The sequence below is a fragment of the Thermobia domestica genome, chromosome 5 (assembly GCF_964235325.1).
Source record: "Thermobia domestica chromosome 5, izTheDome1.hap1.1, whole genome shotgun sequence".
In the NCBI taxonomy this organism is placed as follows: domain Eukaryota; kingdom Metazoa; phylum Arthropoda; class Insecta; order Zygentoma; family Lepismatidae; genus Thermobia; species Thermobia domestica.
The window spans coordinates 87,697,455-87,722,549 of record NC_137458.1 but is presented as its reverse complement, the minus strand read 5'-3'; the positions used below and the strand labels follow the sequence as shown (position 1 = coordinate 87,722,549).

The 25,095-nt window shown below is 34.3% G+C and overlaps 2 protein-coding genes across 4 annotated transcripts in view; one reads left to right on the top strand and one right to left on the bottom strand.

Annotated features, from left to right (window-relative positions):
• Positions 1-25,095, top strand: part of LOC145685984 (32 kDa beta-galactoside-binding lectin-like) — a 200,589-nt gene that overhangs the window by 71,903 nt on the left and 103,591 nt on the right. The window lies entirely within an intron of this gene.
• On the bottom strand, positions 3,680-9,271 carry LOC145684547 (glutamate receptor ionotropic, kainate 4-like). The gene is made up of 3 exons (XM_081756942.1): positions 8,353-9,271; positions 7,997-8,139; positions 3,680-3,742 (listed from the first exon to the last, which is right to left on the bottom strand). The coding sequence occupies exons 1-3, from the start codon at positions 9,269-9,271 to the stop codon at positions 3,680-3,682; spliced, it is 1,125 nt and encodes a 374-aa protein (XP_081613068.1).

Genomic DNA, 25,095 nt, shown 5'->3' with positions numbered 1-25,095 from the left:
CATTGACACCAGTACTCATTTAGTAATACACGAGCTATGTGCTTGTTTGTTTTATTTAAATCTATCGTATTATTGGTATCAGAACTGAAATAACAATTTTACACAGTAAAAATATTAATCAATTCCAGCATATCTGTGCATAAAATACTCTGTTTATATATTGGTGTTTTGTATGTAAGGGGATGAAAGACATTTTCCTTCTGCGAACACGTGTGCAATATATTTTTTCGTTAGTTTTTAGTTCGGCACAATTATTCTTTATTAAACTTCACATTTCTATAAGCTTTGAAAGTCTGTAGTATTTTTCATAGCTTTTGGTTGTTTATGTTTCCGCACTAAGTATCTATATATTAAAATGCTAGGTTTATATTGTCTCCAAAGAAAAGTTTATATGTTTGTCTCCAATCATTTCAAAAATGAGATCTCGAAAACCACAAGTGCTAGAAACTTGTGGTTTTCTCTGGTCGATTCCAGTAATTCAACATAAAAAAAAAACGTCCCTTATTTCTTTATTACATTTTTAGGGGTACACTGGAAGTATTGAAATTTTTTAGTCAAGCACCATATCCTATGAATTATACATTCCAACATAACATTACTGTATATATAGGTTGTATATCTTTCAGGCGTTGGTTTCATTGCCAAATGATGAAAAACGAAGGATAAACATTTCTCCAATCTAAGATGATTCTTTATTGTTTGGAGTATTTTGCCCAATGAACACCATATATTATTGACATTATAATTAATTGTATAGGGTAACTGTCCCAATAATTGACAGTGTACCAGTAATTGACACTGTCGTCTTTTTTCCGACGCAACAAGACTGCGGGACTAGGTACAAGCAAATGCTGCCACCTTTTCTTCCTTTGCAGTGTTGTTAATCCCACACCACTGTTAATATTTGCCTCTAAGTAGTAGTTCTCCAAAGAAAACAGAAAATCGATGGACAGTGCAAAATAGTACTATAATAGCTATGTTAGCGAAAGAAATAAACATGTTTATCCAGGTGGAAACTTATAAATCAGCTTGATAAGTTGGTAGAAAATTATATGGTTCATTAGAATAAGATATTAGGAGATGTCAATTACTGGGTCACAAGGTGTCAATTACTGGTGAATCTCACAAATCTTGGTGTCAATTACTGGTACAATGATCAACTTTTCGTATACATATTGTAAAAAATAATAATTATTAGTCTATTATTTTTATGATGGTCTATATAGATGAAGGAAGGATGCCTTCGTACCTCTACGAGAGATCAGTAAGCCAGGCTCATTTAAAGGGTGAAGAAACTTGCAATTTGTCAAACACTGTTCTTATACTGTCAATTATTGGGACAGTTACCCTATGTAATGTATTTGCGTATTACATACTGCATGCAAGAAGAAAGAAACCACTGATCATTCATGAATTAGAAACTCTAACCGGAAGTAGGGCCGCGGTGGCTCAGTGGTAGAGCGTTCACCTCTGGTGCTAGGGGTTCCGGGTTCGATCCCAGCCTCCGCCAAGTGAACTTTGTGGTGGACAAACACCGTGTGCGTGGGTTTTCTCGGGGTTCTCCCTTTTCCTCCCACTTATTTCATTCATTAATCATCATCACCGTCTCCTTTAGCCTAACCGGCATAACCGTGGGACGTAAAACTCAGATTTCATTTCATTTTTTTCCAACCGGAAGTAGACTTAGTCTTCCAAACGGTGCGAGATATTGAAAAAATAATCGAAAAAGTCTCCCCTTTACGGTATCTCTTGCCGATTTATATCAAGACATCTTTCAATTATGTCTGTAAAGGGACATGTACAGATGTTATGGGGAATGAGAAGGAGATTCATGCTCATATGTGAATGTGTAGAGAACGCAGGCCCTAACTAACTAACTCTATGGCCTATGGAACCCGGAGGTTCAATGCCACATTCATAAAAGCTCTCCACTGACTTCTATCCTTAGCTAACTGTATCCATTTTCTACTTTGTATTCCAATCTCTGCGAGATCCATCTTAATATTGTCCTCCCATCTGCGCCTAGGTCTTTCTAATGGTCGTTTTCCGATTGGTCTTCCAGTCAAGACTTTGAAAGCGTTTCTACTTTCTTCCATTCTAGCTACATGACCTGCCCACCTAAGCCTCCTAGACTTGACGACCCTAACAATGTTGAGTAAACCGTATAAATTATGTAGTTCCTCGTTATGAAGTTTCCGCCATTCCCCATTCCCGTTCCTCTTGGGTCCGAATATTCGTCTCAGGATCTTGTTCTCAAATACTTTCAGTCTTTGTTCTTCCCTCAGACTAAGCGACCAGAGCGCAGATCCTAGTTTGATTAATATTTTTCTGAAAGATCCGTAAAATATGTTTTCCTTTTTTTAAAAATGCTTATTTCGCCATTCCTATCCTTTGCTTTTATTTCATATTCACAGTTAAGATTTTAATTAATAATACTATCTAACATGGAACATCCGCAAAGTGTTGCACGCCGATTTCAACCAAATTTTGCAGGTAGATATTAGACATAAAATAAATTAACCTGTATTTTTTCGTTTCTGCGGAAAAACAGTTTGAAGGGGCCTAAGCCCCTTCCGAAGTATTTTCAAGAAAAACTCGAATTCTCCAAAAGGATACAAACAATTTGCAGAATAAGGTGTATACACATACTAAATAGAAAATTAAGGAATACGTTTTTTTTCTTTTGTGTGAGGAAACGGTTTCAGGGGAAACAATGGCTTCCATTCAAATATCTCCAAATAATATGACAGCCAAAATCGACAAAATTACAAGCGATTCCGAGGAAACTATTCATGCAGATATTAGACCTTAAATTAAGAAATATGTATATATTCGTTTCTGCGTATTTTATTTTTTGAAAATACTTCAGAAGAGGCTTAGGCACCTTCAAACCTTTTTTCCGCAGAAACGGAAAAAATGCAGATCACTTTATTTTACGTGTAGTATCTACCTGAAAATTCAGGATGTAAATATAGCAGTAGCAGGCACAAACTCAGGATGCAGATGAGTCTCCACACTTAAAAGACGTCACATTATACAGGAAAGGATATTCGGAGAGAAAATTGCAGAACTTTAGGAAATGATTGCTTATACAAAGGCATAAAAAAAATTATAGACGATCATAGGTGCACAAATACGTCAATTCTTAGCTGTAGACCATCGAGAACGATCCTGAAAATGTCCATAACTCGGGAACGAAGTGTCGGATCAAGGTAAGGTTAAAACACTTGGCAATTATTTTCAACCCGAGGTTCCACAAACGTATCAGTGGTGTAGAACAGAGGCGGCGCAAGGGTTAATCTCAAAGAGAAGAAAAGAAAGCTTGTTTCTATAATTTGTCTTACATTATCAATGTTTTCCCTTACATTTGTCCTCCAAACATGCAATTTTTCCATTTATGTTTTTAACATACGCTCGTCCTCCCACTTTTCAAAAGAAAGGGACCAACGATAGTTTTTTTGATCGACTTTTTTCAAGAGGAATCTAAATATGTATTATAATCAACTTACACCGCGTATTATCAATCGTATTATTATTATTATTATTATTATTATTATTATTATTATTATTATTATTATTATTATTATTATTATTATTATTATTATTTGTATAAAGTCTAAGATTTTGATAATTTGTAAAACGCATAATGACTTTCGTCTAATAATAAAAAGCAAGAATTTTAGGAATGATCCAAAAAATGAATCAAGAGATTACGATCTTGGCCAATAACTAGTTTTTGGATCAGGGGCCATAAAATTTTTGAACGGCCCCTAAATCGAGTTTTCGAATTTCCTACGGAATAAGCACATCATACTGAGTTTGGTGATAGTTTGGGTTGGACTACAGTTCTCCAGATATAAGGCTAATTTTTTTTTTTTTTTTGATTGAAATATATTGGATCTTTTGATTCAAAAAAATAAAAAAAAAGTGGTAATGAATTCTCAAACTCCCGTTAAATAATCTATTATCCACCGATTGCTTTCTTTCTTTCTTTTTAATAATTTGTTCTATCTCCGACTTTGGAAACGAGATCACGCACGTTGACAACCATTGTGCTGGACTATGTGCGTTAGATTTTATCTGATTGTTTTGTACTATATATACGTGGGAAGTATTGATCTATCATACTGGGGATTCACTAAATTTGAGATAATTTTCTGTAAGATTAAACATATTTCGAAAACCAAAGTCAATTTTTAATGGTAAATTTTGAATTTTAAGGAAAGCGCAGTGGTATATATATGTTTTTTTTTTTAAATAAGAAGAAGTGTGTGAAGTGAATATAGATGTGTAGCAAGTTGAACTCAAGAAGATTAGATAATGCTATCGTTTCTTTCTCAAAGGCTGTTTACCTTGTTATTTAGTAAGAATAGTAGCTAGTATTATCTTATTTGTTTAATAGACATATGTTTCATATTGAGAACATTGACGTTTCACAGATAGTATTAGGAGGATTAACGATCTGGTAATATTGTAAATTTATTTTAAGGTACGTCAGGCTGTGTCAGTAATCACACTGTATTAGTTGTAAAGACTTGTTTGTCATGACGTTTTAGTGACTCAAAATAGCGTACCACGTCCTGTGAACAAAAAAGTAGTTGCATGCAAGGATCCTCTTCTTTTTGTTGTGTTCCCATGTGCGTGTAGGTAAAATTTGAAAATATTATACTTGACATGATCTAAATTTTTGGACGGGTCTGTTTTCTTGACAACTGCTATAGCTAAACAAACAATGAGTTGTCAAACTATAAAAGTGAGTATATTGTGTTTGTGTTCATTATTTTATTTCTATATCTTTCTTTTGTTGATTTTTATTAGGGGGGGGCACGGTGGCTCAGTAGCAGAGCGCTTCCTTGTGGTGCATGGGGTCCCTGGGTCGATCTCTAGTCAAGTAAGTTTTTGGTGGACAACATCGTGGCCATGGGTTTTCTCGGAGTACTCCTGTTTCCTCCCACATTCTCATTTCACCACCAGGGTTGGTATTGAAACACAAGATTTGTCCCATTTTCCTTCTTCTAACAATAGCTTTGAAACGATATACTACTTGACCCCCTTATCATTTGAAAATTTTGAGTTGGACACCGTCTGCTACGCTCCGAGGGTCTCTAGGGCAACTTTCTTTCCCTCAATACGCGTTACTTTTGAAGTGACGATATACGTGTTTTTTTAAAGTTTTGATAGCTGTTGAGCCACCTCAGATTTCTAGGGGCAGTCAAAGACTTTTCAATGCAAACTGTATTAACATTGTGACCAGCCGCCATTTTGTACAGGTTTAAGCAGAGTGTCGAAACTTATTCTATCGTCTTTCTTTTGAAAATAGCTTTCAAACAATATACTTCTTGACCCTCCAAGGGCAACTTTGTTTCCCTCAATGCGTTGCTCTTTACAAATGATGAAATACGTGTGTTCCCGTTTTGACATATATTTCAGCGTTTTCGAGTTTTAGGGGTGGCAAAAGACTTTATGGACACCCTTTATCTCTCTCTCTCTCTCTCTCTCTCTATATATATATATATATATATATATATATATATATATATATATATATATATATATATATATATATATATATATATATATATATAGGGCTATAACATCCTAAAATGTGAAGTGTAATTTTATGTTTATGGAAATAATTGTTTACATCCATATCAGTGTTTAGAGTTGGGGTTGTTTTTCTTCTGTATATATATTTTCATAGTGAATTTAATAAATAAACATAATATTATTCTATTTAATGTGTTTTCTTGCGTGTGTGAATGATAGTTTTGTGTGTCGTGGTCTGAGCGATCATCTGGATGTCCGTGAGGATTTCGAGGTGAGACATCCGAACCTCTCGGTGCTTGATGCTCACCTCATTGTTGAGACCTAAAAGCGATCCGAGAAGAGTTCTGTAATGCCTTTTTGGAAATGTTCTTTAATTTCTTAATGAGGTAAGTTCAGGTCGCTTGAAAATACTCGGTGGGACACCAGGGGGCAGAACCGGAAAGTGGTTACAATGTAAACAGTTAATGTATTTTCTTCAATCGCTAAATCTAAAATGTAGGTGAATGCGTATATTCATAATATTTACAACTTAAATTTACATTTAGCAAAACCATCATAGAAGTTATGATACACTTTATATAATTGTGAAGAACACACTAATTATAATACCCATAAAATTAATCTTTAATTGTTTTGGTGACTCGGAAATAATCACTTTAGTCTTAGAAAAGGTTGATAAATTCATTTAACAATATATTATTTCATTTCTAAATAATTTACATAGCCTAATAGTTTGATTCGAAACTCATTGGGAGAGAGGTATTAAGGTTGGCATATAGAAATTCTTCGTTACCTCTTCAAGAACCAGCCAAATTTCAAAGTATTATGATTCACTTAAAATCATGAAAATCAATTGAGTATTAGTATCTTTTGACATATGTTATTAGTTTTCTCGGAAATTGAACAACTTAGAAGATTAGTTGTCAAAATCCATTGTCCGAAGATCGTTTCAGTGGAAACTTGTTATAATAATCAAGGACAGTATTGTCTGTAGATATATAGATTAAAACACAATGAAATATGATTTTTGTTAAACCATACCATTCAGATTTCTTTTCAAACTTTTGATTCAGATAACATTAAATTTCCTAAAGATAATATTAAACTATACTTGCATAGTCAACATTTAAAAGGCAATATAACACTAAAAATATTAAGCAACTAATCACAACATATCGAAACTCTACTAGTACAGAACATAGCAACATAAATGAAACACTACTAACATATAGATGACCTCATTGAGACAAAATATATGTTCTCAATCCATAGCTGCAATCCAAGAAACAACTGTAAACTTACCACACACGGTACAATCACACGAAACACTGAATTAATCGAATTAATAATACCATGATTGCAAGAAATGAGTAGTTTTGTCTTGATTACACAAATACAATATACCCTTTCGTAATTCTATCAATGTTTCTAAGGTGTAAAACTAGTGTGACATTTATCATACGAAACAAAATTTTCGCTCGAAATAATGTTTCTTTAAGAATAAACTAAGTAACTCAAGGACTCTAATATGTGAAAAATACATTCATAAGTGTGTGAAACAGGAAAGGATGTTCCTATTACATTATTCATTATTTAAGCCCGTTCGTCTGTCGAACAAATATTATAGTCCTGTAATAAATGTAAGTAATGAAGATATAAATATTGAAATATATTTTTCTTCAAAAGTTTCCTCATTATTGAATCCGTTAGTGAAAAAAGGAAGATATTCAAAACAATAAAGAATATTCCACAATACCAATTTCTGTATAGCTGAATGTCTTTCATCATTATAGTTTTTGTATATTGCGAAATAGTAGGTCCTGTTACTTAAAATTGTTTTTGTGTAAGTAACGGCGTTTTCGGAAAGTGGTTAGTTTTTTTTTTTTTTTTTTTTTTGGTTATCCAAAACTAAGGTGTTGTGGAATGATCATTTCCACTCATCGATTCAGTCTCTTTATTTTGACTTGTTCCTTTAACCAGTTAATTCTTTTGTGTACTCTAATTGCAAGAACTTGTCAATTTCAGATAAAGATAATAATCGCATTAAAAGCTAAACGTAAACCATATTAATATATGGAACAAAGTATAGTTAATATAGTATAATAATTACTACAGTAGAGATCTAAGATTACAACACAAACATATTTGTTATTTCCATGCACTATTGGAAATAAGTAGTCAAATTCATAGTGAATAATTCTGGAAGTTTCAAATTGACTGCAAAGAACCGCTGGTTTTTCTTCTCATATAAGTGAATAGGAATTGAGAAGTTTAGTGTAACGGGAAAGTATTTCTCTTCTTCGGGTTTCTCCTTCTGCATAAAATGTAAATAATTATTTCCCGAAGATATAGAAGTACAGAGAAACTGATACCAAATAGTAAAATGTAGAAAGCTGATTGCAAATCATTTAATGATAACACTTTGAGTTTCGCATTTACCTGTACGCACAGGTACACTTTCCAATTCATGGGTAACCCACTTCATAATAAGTCCACTCTCACGCATTCTTGACAACATTATATTAACACCATCCACCAAAAGCGACCCTTTGGTAAAAGCAATACCACGCATTGCATTCCCTAACGATTCTCCTAAAATATGAAAATTATATGTACAGCTGGAATTCGATTGAAATTGTCTCGAATAATAATTAAGACTGTTCTCAGCAGTAATTAAACCAATGTTCTCTCCTTGTTTGATGCGCAGCAACACTTCAGAATAATTATTATTTAGCTTGAAACCATTTGCGAGCACTTTTATAAATGGGCTCTGTAATTTACTTAATTGTTTTTTGTAATACATACTTCCACAAAGTATGATTCCAGATTTAGATAAGTCATTCAAGTTATTGATATCAGGATAAAATTTGGGTATTGTAAACACACTTGCAATACTACCAGAGTACACGGATAATACAACAAGACTAAAATATATCCAAGCAAAATGTATAATTCGCAATGAATTCTCTTCAGGTTGCGATACAGACACCTGAAAAAGTATTCCAAATAGTTCCAAGGCAAGCAAACACAGACTTTTATGCCGTTTCATAACAAAATAAGATACTCTCACTGTTACAACTAGGAATGACAGCTCTGCAAAAATTGTGCTCAATACGTTGAAATCATAGATGCGCAATGATGATATCCAGGGTGGAATTTGTTTGCTTTTTGTAATTATAACTCTTGAAACCTCAATTGAATAGTGATCAGAAAAATCAGCAACCTGAGAACGGTCAAAGTTTCGGAACACACTTGCGTATGCCAAATCAGCTCTTTTACTATCTAGATCTCCCATAACGCCAGTCCATGTGCCATTCGGAAGCTTATGTCCGTACTGTCCAAAGTTACGAGTTGATACAATATTCATAGTGTAGTTCATATACGTTGACAATGATTCTAATATTTTTGGAAGATATCCCTTCCTTATGAACCTGTCTTTACTTTTGATATACGTATAAGATGGTGGAAGTCTGTTGTACATTGTACTTACTCGTAAAGATTGACCATTTAGATTAGGTAGACGTTCAAGTATATAGGCATGTGAAAACAATTCCAAAGCATTAGGTAAGTTCTGCCAAACTACTTCCTGAGTGAGTGTCACTTGTGAGAAAGGATTCCGTGTTACTATTAAAGCTTTTTGATTGTAAGCCGAGAATTCTTCATTAATACTGAATGATATTCTATTGTATAACACTGCAAGTCTTAACGTCACGTTTCTTAACATGGCTTCAAATAGTGCTGATGCTTCGAAACTATTTTCATCAAATGAGCTATATCTTATCAGAAAGCGTTCTTTTCGAAAGCGGTGAAAGGTACTGAAACATTCTACCAAATGTTGGAAACATTCCATTCTACTCAAAAATATTACTATAACGTAATTTATTTGAGAATTGTCAGAAACTTGACCAAGGAAACCGCAATGATTGCAATCTTTGTAAACACTAATTGTATATATGATATCCATTCCAAACATCTGTAGAAAATCGGAGGATTCTGTGCTAACCTCTTTGTAACGAACAACGCTAACAACATACGCTTTTGAAAACAAGTTTCTGCACAAGTTACTAATAGTTGTTGAGATAAATTTTTCATACGTGGAAACCTGGGAGAATGTTGAAAGTACTTTCACGGGATGTAAGGATACTTCTTGATCAGATGGTTGTACAAATATAATCACAAAACATATAACAAATATTTTTTCTGGTTTCATCTTCAAATAATACGTTCTTTATATTTTATTGTATTGAGTGAAATTATGTAGAACTTTTTACTGCAAAAATGAATTTGTATAAAAGTTTACCTATTGGCTTATCGGAAAGTGGCAGACTTAAAATTATGACAATGTAAATTAACAAGAGGAATTTTGTCACCAGGTCCCATTAACGTGCACGCGTATATTCATTTGTGTTGTACTAAGAAGTAAGGTTAGTATTACGGCTTATATTTAAAATGTATTTGGAAACAAAGATATTTATCAAATGGTCAATTACGATAAACACTTAGAAGCCAAAATTACTTCTATTGTTGCATTACTTAATGGTAAAATAGCTTTATGTGATAAATCGAAAGATAAAGTAGAAATAAAAGCATCACAAAATATGTGTCTTAGTAGAATACACAACGTAATGGATATGTTTCTGATATGTTTCACATTTATCTTACGCACTCTATAGAAGTACTTATGGAAACAATACGCACTACAAACAAATAGCCATGTAACGTGTACCTCGTGAATAACTTTAGTTTGTATGGCGTAATATCTTTCCAATTATTATTAAACCGACAATTTTAGTATATATATTACCACATCCTGTTTTAGTAGAGAGAGAGAGAGAGATTAGAATGGAGATGAAATATATCTGTCCTATCCGTACTGTCCAAAGTTACGAGTTGATACAATATTCATAGTGTAGTTCATATACGTTGACAATGATTCTAATATTTTTGGAAGATATCCCTTCCTTATGAACCTGTCTTTACTTTTGATATACGTATAAGATGGTGGAAGTCTGTTGTACATTGTACTTACTGATGAAATAGTGGAGTTCATCAGAGAAAACTGCTTCTCTCTATTATCATATATAATCTATTGTGACTTATGTTAAAACCAGAAGTGCTTGATTTTCTGGCATTTGCGGTTTTGATAGGTTATAGTTGACGTGGAATGTATCTTTGGGACCCTTTATTGATTGAATACAACCGCTTCTCTCTATGTAATGTTCAAGTTTTGAACCGGAAATGATTATTTCTTCTACTAACGATTTGAACAGTGGTAAAGAAAGAAGAAGATATCTACTCTCAGAACGTTAAATAGATTTTTTTTTAAAAAGATTCTATTTTCCACTTTAGCTCTTTGTAGAGTCATATTGAAACCGAAAGTTATAATGAAATTATACTTACTCCGGTTTAATACAGAGTTTAGGACCTGGTTGAAATGCATTCTTCAGACGCTTAATTAACAGCAAAAAGCTACTTCTCCTTATCTGTTACCGTTTTCATTCTATACTGGAAATGATTGATTTTGTGCCATACCATTTTCGATTTCAATATATATATAGGGGAGAGTTGCCTAATTTGTACCAGTTGTTAATATTTCCCGCATAAACAAGAAAACACGAAATTAAATGGGATAATGAAAATTTAATTCACAAGTATATCATACCCCCGCCAAGTGAACTTTGTGGTGGACAAGCACCGTGTGCGTGGGTTTTCTCGGAGTTCTTCCGTTTCCTCCCACTTTCTTCATTCCACCATTTCATTCATCACTCATCATCATCGTCTCCTTTAGCCTAATCGGCATAACCGTGGGACGTAAAACTTAAAGATTTCATTTCATTTTCACAAGTATATCATATCTCCATTGATATGGTGTACACATTGTAACGAAAAGCTAATTATTTATGTATGTATGCCCAAAAAATGAAATTAATGTATTGGTCCATTTAAGGAAACTAGTTCCCTAAGTTGAACCTCTCGTTTCTTAGAATAGACCACTGAAAATTCAGCAAACATAGTAAATTTACTCTGAAATAAGATAGGAAATACTTGACAATTGAAATGCAATAACAATTTTAGAATGATGATAACTGTTCACACTGATGATAACTGATGATAACTGATAATGATGACACACGATCAGCACTTTTGCATAAAGAGAAATTGTAGGAAAGTAATGAATGCATGCTACTGGACTAGAAAACAAAAATAAATTTATACGCAATATGCCATTTCTTATAAAATGAAATGTTAGCATCAGGGAAGTGAAAAGAAGGTTACATTAAGAACAACAATATATTTTTTGTCTTTGGTTTCACATTTGGATAACGAGTGTGGACCCAATGGTGGCATGTCAAGCACTGAATCATATCTTGTTGAATGGTTTTTCTCACATAAGAAGCAAAACCAACTGTTTTGCTCCTCATTGGCTCAAAACAATTGACTTTTCCTTTTAACCTTCTTATTCCCCTTCTCGGCTCTAATTTGTAAGGACTACTTGTGATTACAATTGCCTTTTGTGCTCTTCTTTGGCTTCTTCGCGATCCTGTTAGTCGTGGCTAATCTACGGCTTTTGGTAAGGGGGAAATATGTGATAGGGTGTCTTTCAAGTGTTTTAATTTCTTGCCAGGTGGCAAGTAATTCTTGTCTTGACCACTGTCGTTAATTTCTTCTGGTTCGTCGTTTAATTCTTGTTTCTAATCAACGTTGATCCAATACGAAGAAAACAAGTCGACCAACTCTACTATTGTTCGCTAGGCACAACGAAAGCTCTGTTTTAAGTTGAATCGGATCTACAATGTAGCGATTCTCAAAAAATAAATAAATAAAATTTAAAAAATATTCTAGCTATTGGAAATTAAATAAAATTTACAAGAAAGAACTATACTAAAATTTACCGGAGAAAGGGCTACATTAGAAAAGAGAAATATATGTGCATACCGAGATGCTGAAAGAAGAAAGCTTGAGCAGTAATCTGGTGCATAGTAAATGCATGAATAATACAATTTGACAATAAATTGGATATGATATGAACGTATAAAATACCATATTTAAAATGTTTTAAGTTTGTTGAGTCTCGGGGCAGTCAGGGAGGCAGAAGTAGCCACCAGGGGGGACGCTCGCCTCCCTTTCCGCCCCCCCCCCCCCTGTAGCGTCGTCACTGTTTCGAAAGCTTCCAGTCTTTTTCCATCGTTTTTGCGTAATGTCCGTGTTTTTGTCCCATAGATTACACTTCACACAAAGCATTTTATGAGTTTTTTCTCAACTCTTATTCAAGTGCCCATAACACATACTTTCTTCCTCCTAAATACTTCTTTTGCCATTCATATCCTTACTTTTGTATCACATTCTTACTTCATATCATCAGTAATAGCACTACTCAAGTATTGGAAACTAGTCACCTGGCCGTGTCCAAAAGTGCATAGTGCACACTTCGAGGATGCACACTCGAAGTCTACAAATGGAGTGCACACTAAATAGTGTACACTTCGTCAAATTAGCTTTTGATCCACACTTGTTTACAGCGCCTCATCGTGGTGGAATATGGAACATTGATAACAAAAGAAGGGAGAGCTTTGCGTACTAGAAAAATTAACATGTTTTTTTTTTTTTCATTTTAGATGAATGACTTTCCAGTTATATTAAAGATAAATATATCGTACAGATTGACAATATGGGGTAACCATAAAATGACTTAAGAGTTTCTTTCATGTATGCCAACAGCTTCAGCTTTGCAGTATCTGCAAATATTTATCAGCATAAAAACCACTAAACTATTGGCGGTTCTATTTTATTAGGCATGCTTGCACGATGGAATATTTATTAATCCCCCGGAATAAAAGTAGCACTGGTGGTTAGGGCGCTGATGACACTGTTGCGAAGCAGATTAAGAATTTTATTGCAGGTCAAAGTAGGCAATTTGCAAGAGCGTTAGGACACCGAGGGGAAATCGCTATTTACAATATTGTGGCTCAAAACTACTTTGGGAGAGAGTTCATATTGAGTATAATTCCTTTATGTACGGTAGATACACAAGAAGGACACTATAATTGTCGCCGTTATACTGTATTGCTTCAGTTACAGGCATACTGATTAGACTATTTCTACCATATTATGCTGAGGTTGAAGTTCCTTATATGTTACTCTCTCTTTGGAATCTATAGATTTTATCCGTAAATTTTCAAAATAGTGCCTCCATATTGTTAATGTACACCAAAATTAACACTTACAAGGATGACAAGGAAAGAGGTGGTGGAGTTCAACAACATGAGGACCAAAATTTACAAGAAAAAACTATTATGTCACTATTAACGGGTGTGAAATACCAATTTATAAGGATCACGTGTACTCAAGGTGGATAACCCTAATTAAAGTAATATGTTAAGAAAACAAAAAATATAAGATTACTATCTTATAATTCCGCTTAAAATGAATTCTGTACATTGTATACACTTCAACATTTGCGTGCACTTCATTATGCTTTCAGCGCCCTACACCTTTCTTGAAATATATCCGCTGTCTCTCCTTGCTTCCCACTACGAAAATGCTTACTCAGTAACGAAACAAATCCCCTCGTCCAAATATAACCATAAAAAACTGCTATTAATCTAATAAGAATTTTATGAAAATTAAGAGACGTTTTTATGAAAAAATACAGTATGCAATGTAGTGGCTCTCATTGTTCAACTATACGGAAGGAATTATTTGTTCATAATCAATTCATAATGGGTACCGTAATGGGATTATATGAATTAAAAGGAAGGCAAGTCTTTACTTTGGCCATTTCATTCAATGAATCGTTCAATGAACCGATTCGTAACCAAGACTGAAAAGATGTGCCCTGTGAGCCTTAATCTGCCTTCACTCGCTGGCGCTCGCTCGGCAATACAATGTGAATTAAATATTAAACTTTGGCACAGAAAGGAACCAACCCAGCAACTAACTTATAAGTTAGTTACTATGTTGGTTCCTGTTCACAAAACCGGAACCGAGAGATCAAATCGCTGAATCAAAAAAGAAAAAAATGAAGCGGCCAAAGTAAAGACTTACCAAGAGGAATTTGTGAAATCTTTGATAAATGTGGAGAAAGAAATATCTGATCTGTATTTCACTTTTGGGCAGCTATCAAAAATGCAAAATGTATGGTAATTGGTATATTAGGTCTACAGTTTCTCAAGCGCAAGGAAATATGGTAGCTTTGAAAGGAATTTGTTTAGAATCAAAACTAGAAAATTAGGCCTATCTACCTACGAATTAACATTTGCACCTGCAGCTGTAGCTTTAGCTATAGAGAAATAAATAATCTAGGTATTCATTATTCTATGCTAGAGCTTAACATTTTAATTCATACGCCATTAAAATTTGTCATTTACGTGCAAATAGCTCCATTACCGATAGTGTAATTATTTCAATTAAGCTACATAAACCATGTAATATTTAAAAACAAATGGCTTTATAGCATTATTAAAGAAAAATTTGGTTGCTTTTCCTATACTCCATTGCATACCCAAAGAACACAACGTAAATACGTTTGTTATTTGCGTAACATTTTTATATTCCACTTGTAAAATCACTAATTTGTATATTTATCAAGTAAATTATTATTAGATCGGCCCACAAATATATTCACCTCAACAAAAGTATTAAAAATATGTCTTTTAAAATTTTATTAAGTCACTTTGACATTATTGTTGTTCCCACTACGAAGAACTGCCATTGTAAGTACGCAAGTGTGCTAACGCAGTGTACATCCTCGCACACTACGTACTATGCACTCGCAGACTTGTGAACTTGGACCTTTTGACGCACACTAGGTGACGTCAGTTCCGGAAATAAGCGTACTTCGAATGCACACTTGTATCTTTTGGACACTTGTATCTTTTGTTGCTGTCTAATTTTCCTCTACAGGAATTCTATATCTCAATGTGCAGTTAAATATAGCGGAAATTTTTCCACTTAACATCACTATACATAATATCCAATACTGTCCGGATTATGAAAAGTGTTTTCACTTGTTTCTACATCGTGACGAAAATTTTCCGATTCATGAAAATTCCTTACATTTGTTTCTACAGAGCAATAAAACTCCGATTCACAAAAAGTTGTTTTACTTTTTGCTTCAAAATGATGAAAATTTTCCGACTCATAAAAAGTTCTTCAATTTTTCCATACAAGACACAAAATATTTCGATTTATAAAAAACATTGTTTCACTTGTTGCTACATAGTACTGAAAATTGTGAGAGCCATGAAAATTTTCAGATTCTTTAAACGATCTTTCACTTTTTAACATTTTTTATACACGATTTCAATCAATTTTATGAATACTGAGGAACTGTTACTTGATCACTGATACTTGTTAATAACGGAAAATTTTCCGGAAAAATATAGAAGAAAATTTTCCACCTCACATCACGGCTAAACAGCGATATAGGAATACGTGGAGTATGTTTTTATGAATCGTAAAATTTTCCGTTTCAAAATTTTCCGGAAAATTTTCATCGCTGTACAGGACAGACAATTCTTCGATTCATGAAAAATTGTTTCACTTGTTCCTACATAGTACTGAAAATTGTCTGAGCCATGAAAATTTTCAGATTCTTTAAACGATCTTTCAATTTTTAACATTTCTATACATAAATTCAATCAATTTTATGAATACTGAGGAATTGTTACTTGATCACTGATATTTGTTAAGAACGGAAAATTTTCCGGAAAAGCATAGAAGAAAATTTTCCACCTCACGTCACGGCTATACAACGATGTAGGAATAAGTGGAATATGTTTTTATGAATCGGAAAATTTTCATCACTGCTTTGTATATTTACCCTGCCTGTCCATCCTGAAAACAAAAATGAATGTTAGTTCTTCTGGAAGACAAAATATCTCAAGGTACTTGATGCATCATCATGAATTTTGGCCAGTGTAGAGTGTCAATGGTTAGGTATTGAGTTCGTTGATGGAGGTGATCTATCCTCCGGAAGTAGTAGAAATCAACCGTTTCCGGTTTTCACGTTGATCACTATAAAGCAAAACCGCCAATTGATAGAGAAGCTGTTCCCTGCAATCGATTAAGCGTCCCAACAGTACGCTTATTCTTTGTCCTTAGGTCTTTACTAATATCGGAAATGAAATTAAATGAAATCTGAGTTTTACGTCCCACGATTATGCCGGCTAGGCTAAAGGAGACGATGATGATGAGAAATGAATGAAATGGTGGAATGAAGAAAGTGGGAGGAAACGGGAGAACCCCGATGAAACCCACGCACACGATGTTTGTCCACCACAAACTTCACTTGGCGGGAACAGGGATTGAACCCGGGACCCCATGCACCAGAGGTGAACCTCCTACCACTGAGCCGCGTTGGCTCAGTGGTAGAGCGTTCACCTCTGGTGCATAGGGTCCCTGGTTGGATCTCAGTTCGCACCAAGTGGGGTTTGTTCTGAACAAACACCGTGTACGTGGATTTTCCCATTTCCTTTAACTTTTTTCATCCCACCATTTCATTCATTTCTCATCATCACCGTCTCCTTTAGCCCACACTTAGTGGTGCTATTCAGCCGGTTCGCACGGGTTCGCTAGAACCGGTTGTTAAAATATTTCGAGTTCGCAGACCGTTTGTTATACCCAAAGACAAACACAAACATGCATACGTAAGCATAACCTAACCAGGAGTGAAAGAAATAACCCAAACAAATTTGTGAAAACATCTCTGTATTATTCTCGCTCGCTTGCAAGGCTGTGAAAACAAGCAACTTTGACTTGTTTCAATGCAAGGAGCAGACAGACATTTGAATAGATGGGCAAAGTTTCCCAGTCATGTTCATAAAAGGTTTCCAGGTCTTAATTCTTTTGAGTGTTGCATATTTGTATTGGTGATAATGAACATTTGAAATTTTCAGACAACAAGAGGCTGGTTTTGGAGAAGCTTTGAAGCTACATGCACTAAATCTCACTAACAAAAATACATTATTGTGTATTTTGCCATATGTTTTCCCCTTCTTCAAGTCGGTTTTGTTTGAATGTGGCACTAAAAAATATAATAGAAACAGTTCTTAGTTCGAAAATAAGGTGATATAATTGGCGTTGCATTCTACAACGTAAGAACTCTTGTATGGTTTGTTTCCTATATATATATATATATATATATATATATATATATATATATATATATATATATATATATATATATATATATATATATATATATATATATATATATATATATATATATATATATATATATATATAATATGAGAGAGAGAGAGAACCGGTTGTTAAAAAATTAGAATAGCACCACTGCCCACACTGAATAACTGTGAGACATAAAACTCAAAGATTTCATTTCATTTTTAATATTGGAAGTGATAAAAATTCATTACAACTTCCGGTTTCAATATTGCTCTACTGTACATCGGGCCCGTATTTAGGTAAGTGCTATTCTGTGCTCGAGCACAGAGCGGCAGAATTTAGGGGGCGGCAAAATTTTGGATTTTTAAAAAGAATCCCGCGCAAGCGCGAGAAAATGTTAATGTGTTTAATTCACTCTAATTACAGTAGTTACTAATTACCCAGCTTATCTTATTAAATTACATGCCAGTATTGAGCGAATGTGTCCTCAATGGATGAATGGTTAATCCCGTTGCCTTGTAATCAAGGGGTCCCAGGTTCGATTCCCGGGGGGGACGTAAGTGGTTCGGATCCCAAGTTGAGCTCTAGGTTCCGTTCTTAGTACGTTATCATCGCCCATGGAAGGCAATGGCAAACTACCATAGGTTCACCTTGCACAGGGATCTTCGGGAAGAACACATCATAATCATCATTGAGAGAATTAGGCCATTTAAATTTACGTTGTAACTTGTAATGCCTAAACTGCTACTTAAGAAAAAGTGGTATGCTTGCAAAATCACGGATTGTTTCCATGTTTGAAACATAAGTTTGTGCGGAGGGGAGGGGGCAAATTATTTAGAGCACAGGGGCACACAATATACAAATACAGGCCTGCTGTACATAGAGCAAAAACAATAAAAAGATAGCACAAAGTTTTTTTTTTTAAATCGATTTACGTTCTAAAGAATAGGTTAGAAATTAAGTTGGAGTCTATCTCTCTCAACCTTATTCATATTCACTTCCGGTGTACCTTTGATTACTATATAGTAAAAGTGATAATAGGTAGCAAGAAGTTTTTTTTTTTTTTTTGCAATCAATTAAGCGTCCCAAAAATATATATTCCATCTCCACTCTAATATACTATTGAAACCGAAAGAGGTAGAAATTTACTACCACTTCAAGTTTCAATACAAACACTTCCCTAAACTCATCCCCATTTCTTAATAATAATAATAAAAAAAAACTGAATAACTTAACTTAAAGATGCCCATCCTCATGTTTCTACTAATGAAAAAAAAAAGTTTAACCAAGGTTAATACAAGGGGAAGGTTAGTAAAATATAGTATTTCAATTTTCTTTACTAAAATTTTCAGTGGCTCAGTGGTAGAGCGTTCACCTCTGGTGCATAGTGTCCTTGGTTCGATTCGAACTTGCGCCAAGAGAGCTTTGTGATGGACAAACACCATGTGTGGGTTTACTCAGGGTTCTTCCACTTTCTTCATTCCAGCATTTCATTTATTTTTCATCATCACCGTCTCCTTAGCCTAGCCGGCATAACCATGGGACGAAAAACTTAGAGATTTCATAGTCTTGCGTCGTGCTTTCTCACTGTTTTTGTTTTTAATTTGAACTTCCCTTTTACTATAATAATCAGCTACCATTACACTTAATCAATAGCCATTTTTAGTCGGATAAATGACAAATCTTTGTTAAAATTAATTATGCTAAGACCTAGTATTGATTTTCTAATTTGTATCCTAAAACTCAAAATACAACAGGCATTTTATCTAGTTCTGTTTTTTCACATTTATGTCTCATAACTTGTTTAGTAACTGAAACCTCAGACCACACCCAGTAAAAACATCTCTGGCCTTGTTTATGAGTTATCTCTGATATCCTGACCCCTGGGAGCAGACGTTAGGGAGGGGCTTGTAGTTTCTTGTGTCGTGTCAAGCGTGACTAACATTTGAAGGGCAAAGGAAATTTCCTGACTGCCAGATAAGATTATTTCGTCATATTAATATCCGTAGAAGAGGAAACACTGATACAATGAGATAGGCAATTCAGTTCAACATTTTTCCTCTTTTCTTTTCTTTCTTTTTTTCCTCCCATAATCAACTAACTGATATTTAGTTTTTGAAAAAGAACGTTGATACTCTTGTTTAAAAATAGAAAGATTTCTTTACCATTTCTTTTTCTCATCTTAAAAATGCATTCAAAAGAAACGATTACATTAAAAAGTTATAAATGAGAAGGAAACATAGGAAAACAACAAATATCATTACTACTACTACTACTACTACTACGAATAATAATAATAATAATAATAATAATAATAATAATAATAATAATAATAATAATAATAATAATAATAATAATAATAATATGAATGAAGAATATAATGCATAAGAAAGAAATTAAATGTTTAGTTTTACATCCCATGTTTGTTACATTTAAGCTAAAATGAGCTGATATATAGGCCTAATGAAGGTGAATAATCAACTGACGGAATAACAATGTGACAAGAAACGAAAAAACCCGAGAAAATCCAGGAGCACGATGTTGTCCACAACAAACTTACTTGGCTTGGGATCAAACCAAGGGACCCCAAAGGTGAGCGCTCTGCCATGAACGACCGTGGGCCCCTTCCCCCTATGCAGGAGAATGGAAATGGCTTATATTCCATATGTTGCAAACTTACGTGTTGAAAATAAGACAAAAATTGCATTCAGTGCAGGATACAGAAAACCTAAACGTGCCAGGACTATGCCTATATTCAATTCCTTGTCAATGTGCAGTATATAGGGCATATTGGGCAGCATTCATATAGAGGAAATTGATCATACGGTTGATACGAAAACAACGAAGATAGACTCTGCATATGCGTCTGCAGTAATGAAAAGGACCAATGGATTCTAGCGGAACGCAGAGGGGCGTCGGAACCGGGGGAAAGGGGGCAGCTGCCCCCTGAAATTTTCATGGAGGGCAAGATACTCGTTTTACCCCTCCACTTTGAGACTGTAAAAACATCAGATAAAAGTGATTATATGAACTAAATTTTGTTTCTTGATGTTAATGTGAAAACATTCTTTATTCCAGATTCATCTCTCTATTTGAGACATGAGAACGGGTGCTTTTTTCTCATCCCATATTAGACAGAAAAATTTAGGAAAAAGAATTGAAAATTCTCTTTCTTTCCATTGGTGTACATTCTCAAAACAGTGTAAATTCTTTAAGATTTGTTTAAGTAATCGTAAGTCTGCAATATGAAACGAGTCATTGAGCAAGATTTTAAAGTTTAAAAAAGATAATAGTTTAAATGCGTAATAGGACGTTTAAATATATTTTCTATAAATTTAAATTATTCTTACAAACAATATGCAGAGTGTAGTATGTTTTATAGTGAGGAAAAATATATCCCTTGTGAGTACTAACGAACGTTCTTGCTTGAAGGGACACGTTCAAAAACGTCAGCAAGGACACTTCCGACAGGGATGTATGCGGGGGTGGGTCCTGGGGGTCCGATCCTCCCCCGAAATCCCGAATATTCTGTATAGTATATTGAACTAAAAGAAACAAGAGGGTAGGAATCAGAAATTTCCATTGCACACATATATACAGGATAGATTGTTTTAAAAGAATATCATAAAATTTAGGAATTATACAGTATAGTATAGGCCTACTTGTTCGTAGTTGAGTTAGTGCACGAACCGCGTTGGTGTAATAATACTGTTTGTTTTGGTGTTCCTCTTTCATGAATTTTGTTTTATCCATGTTTCTGTGCCTTTTTTTTTTATGCAAATACGGTATAATGTTTTGAAGCACAAAGTGTCCTATATCTATATATATAAAAGAGAACGCACAAATCCTTTGTTCCCTCATCACGCTAATACGGCTGAACCAATTTCTTTCATTTTTGGGGGGTTATTAGGATTTGGACCCTAGATGGTTTTTATCATATCACTTTAATTTTTAATTACCAGTGTCTTGAGATAATTGACCATTCAAGTGTCCATAACGTACAAATCCTTTGTTAGTTCATCATAGGTAAAAATAAACATATTTATATGCAACCCGCATGACCGTGTCACTCGGCGGGTTAACATAAATGACAGGCGATATAATGTTAACATTTACTGCAATCTACTATGGTTTTTATCATATCACTTGAAAGCGAAAAAGTAAAAATTATCTAAGTAACAACGTTTATTGCGTTCCGGGGTGACCGCAGCGAAGCGGGGTGAACGCTGCTAGTCTAACAATAAATTTATTTTCTTCATATTACCCCAGGGGTAAAATTGGATCTGAGAAGGTAGGGGATTGTCAACACATCTTCAGGATCAGCAGCTGGGGTTTTGCGGCTTTTTGAAGAAGGATGTACGTTTCTTGGGCTCATATGGCTAGAGATATTATCAGAGATTGGAGCTTTTTAACAGGACACTTAAAGATCCAGTTTCAGTGTCAAAATGAGAAACAACACAAATCATAAATGAAAACATGAACTTGAATAATATGATTAGTCACTGATCATAAGTTCATTGTACTGTCATGAAACCTACAAATTAATATCATCGCACTGGAAATTCCATTAATTATAATAAATATTGTCAACAGTACCATAAATAGGATTTTTTGTGTCGCTGGAATAGGACCTGTTATCACCATTGATAGGATTTATCTATCCTAAATTGCAGCACTTTAATTCATGTTATGTGACATTTTGAAAATTAAGGGGGGTGCAATGACATCAACCTTTCTTTAAATTTGGCCCACAATGTTGAATGAAGGGTGCTGCCCCCCCCCCAGAAAATTTTTAGTGGGCACGCCTACGGTATTCTCATGTCAATAAGCTTATTTAAACACCAAATTTCCTGTCTGCATGTTCGACAGATGAAAATCTACATACAATAATAAATGAGTATCGTTTCACAGTAGACTTCCAAACTGTGTGAATTCAATAGTCAAACTTGAAGGGGTGCGGTATAATTACTGGTTGCAATAAAGCAATAAAATCAAAGGTATAACGTATTCCTCGGAGCATGAATCCATATCAAAAAGCCATTACTCTCTATCCTTTACTGTTTTTGTTCTATGACAATAAGTGTTGAAACCAAAAATAGTTTATTTCAACCACTTCCGGTTTGAATATAGGGCTAAGGGAGAAGGTAGAACCTATTCTTGAAAAAAAAAATGAAATGAAATCTTTGAGTTTTACGTCCCACGGTTATGCCGGTTAGGCTAAAGGAGACGGTGATTATGAGAAATGAATGAAATGGTGGAATGAAGAAAGTGGGAGGAAACTGCAGAACCCCGAGAAAACCCACGCACACTGTGTTTGTCTACCACAAGGTTCACTTGGCGGGAGCAGGGTTTGAACTCGGGACCCCTAGCACCAGAGGTGAACGCTCTACTACTGAGCCACCGCCCCCCCCCTATTCTTGGGACACCGAATCAATTGCAAAATGTCATTTCTTGATATCTTTTACTCTTTTTGCTCTACGGAAATAAATATCGAAACCAGAAATAATAGTAAATTTGAACCATGCTCGGTTTTGGTACAATGTTGTGGATAGTCATGATATGTCATGAAACACTGAATCGTTTACAATAATAATAATAATAATAATAATAATAATAATAATAATAATAATAATAATAATAATAATAATAATAATAATAATAATAATAAAAGCTGCTTGCTATTTATTGCCGTGTTTTTTGTACGGTAAAAACTGAAACTAAAAATAACTAATTTTAACCACTTCTGGTTTGAATTGTAATAATTACCCGGGATTAAAACAATATACACTGGGAGAATGAAAAAAATATAAAAACAAAGTTTTTTTTATACTTTTTCATTCTCCCAGTGTATATTGTCCTGATCCTAGGTGATTATTACAGAATAGAGCTTGAATGGATATGGAACTTATTTTGGGACGCTGAATTGATTGCAAGATACCGCATTTTCATAGCATTCACCGTTTTTGGCCCATGGAAATCAGTATTGAGAGCGGAAATATAATAAATTTAAAACACTTCCTTACTATATATTTTCGCATAACAAAGCGAAAATAATCGAATTTAGAAAATAGCTTAGAGTATAGACGTGTGGTCTATTCGCTTTATATGGGAGGGAGGAGATGCTTGAGATTTCTCCCATTCTCAAAACTCACCCCTTTACTCATGTTTCGTTAACTGGATTTTGACCCAATTGTTTTAGAACAGCTTCACATTGAGTTGAATTCAGAACTCCGTTATACATAGTAACACATTCTTCATCATTTGTAAACAAAAATAATAATTTTAAAAAGCATCCCACACAGAGATTACTGCTTCTTGGTTAGACACACTTTCGGGAAAATTCTCTGAAACCCATTTCACGAGTCTGAATTTTGCATAATTGAATGAAGTCAGTTAAGGAATTAGTCAGGCGCAAAGAAAAGGGGACGTTCCTGGGTGTATCTTCTTTTTAACTAAATTTTAAAGTATTTGACTATTTTTTTTTTCAGTTTAAACTTAAAATTATAAAGTCAAAAAAGACAATGACAGTGATTTCCAAGTGTAACAGAGAGATACAATAGACATTTTTTTAAAAAAATCTGCAAATAATGGAAGATGGAATAGTTTAAGTTGAATGTCATTTGTTATTTTCGCAAAGAGAATTTTTAGTATATGTAAGGTATTTACTACACTTGGTAAAATTATGATAATGAAATTACTCAGCTGTATAAAAGGAAAATGGTTTAAATCTAATTAATGAGAGAGTAACTGCCATGCTTCTTTGAAATTTAGCGCCCCTTTTTAGCTCTGAAGTACGTATATAAGGCTCGGACTTAGAGCTTAAGGTGGAATCCAAAAAGTACTGTAAAATGCGCTCAATGCTCCCTAATCGGGAATCGAACCCGAGTTCCAGTGCACCAGATGCTCGCTCTCTGGCCACTAGAACAGCAGTGAGGACAGCAACTGTCATGTAAATCTAATGGAAGTGCAGGAAAATACCAATTCTCTTGGCCCTGCTTTAGATTATGTAAATTTGTTTATAAAATATTTAAATGTATTCATTCGTCTTTTATTTATGAAACAAATGATTTAATTTTCTTTCCTCCCGCCCCTTCCTATTCTAATAGCTGTTGAAGGCTTATATGGTTTTTGTTTAACAGTTGTTGTATACGTTTCTATGCTGGTAATTCCAGACTCGAATTAAAGCAACACCTCTCTGCAGTGCGCTTCTCTAGGTTTTGGAGAAATGCCAGTAGAATGAGGTAGTGATGAGAGGATTTGGCTTCCCAGTGCAACATCCATGAATCAGCCAGCCACTTGTTCGATTGTAAAGTAGGCAAAATGTGGTGGGCTGTGTTCTCGTATGATCAACATGTAAGACACGTTTTTTTTTATAAGCCTATGAAGAATTGGCGACAAAGTTCGTTATTTAAAATTTGCAAC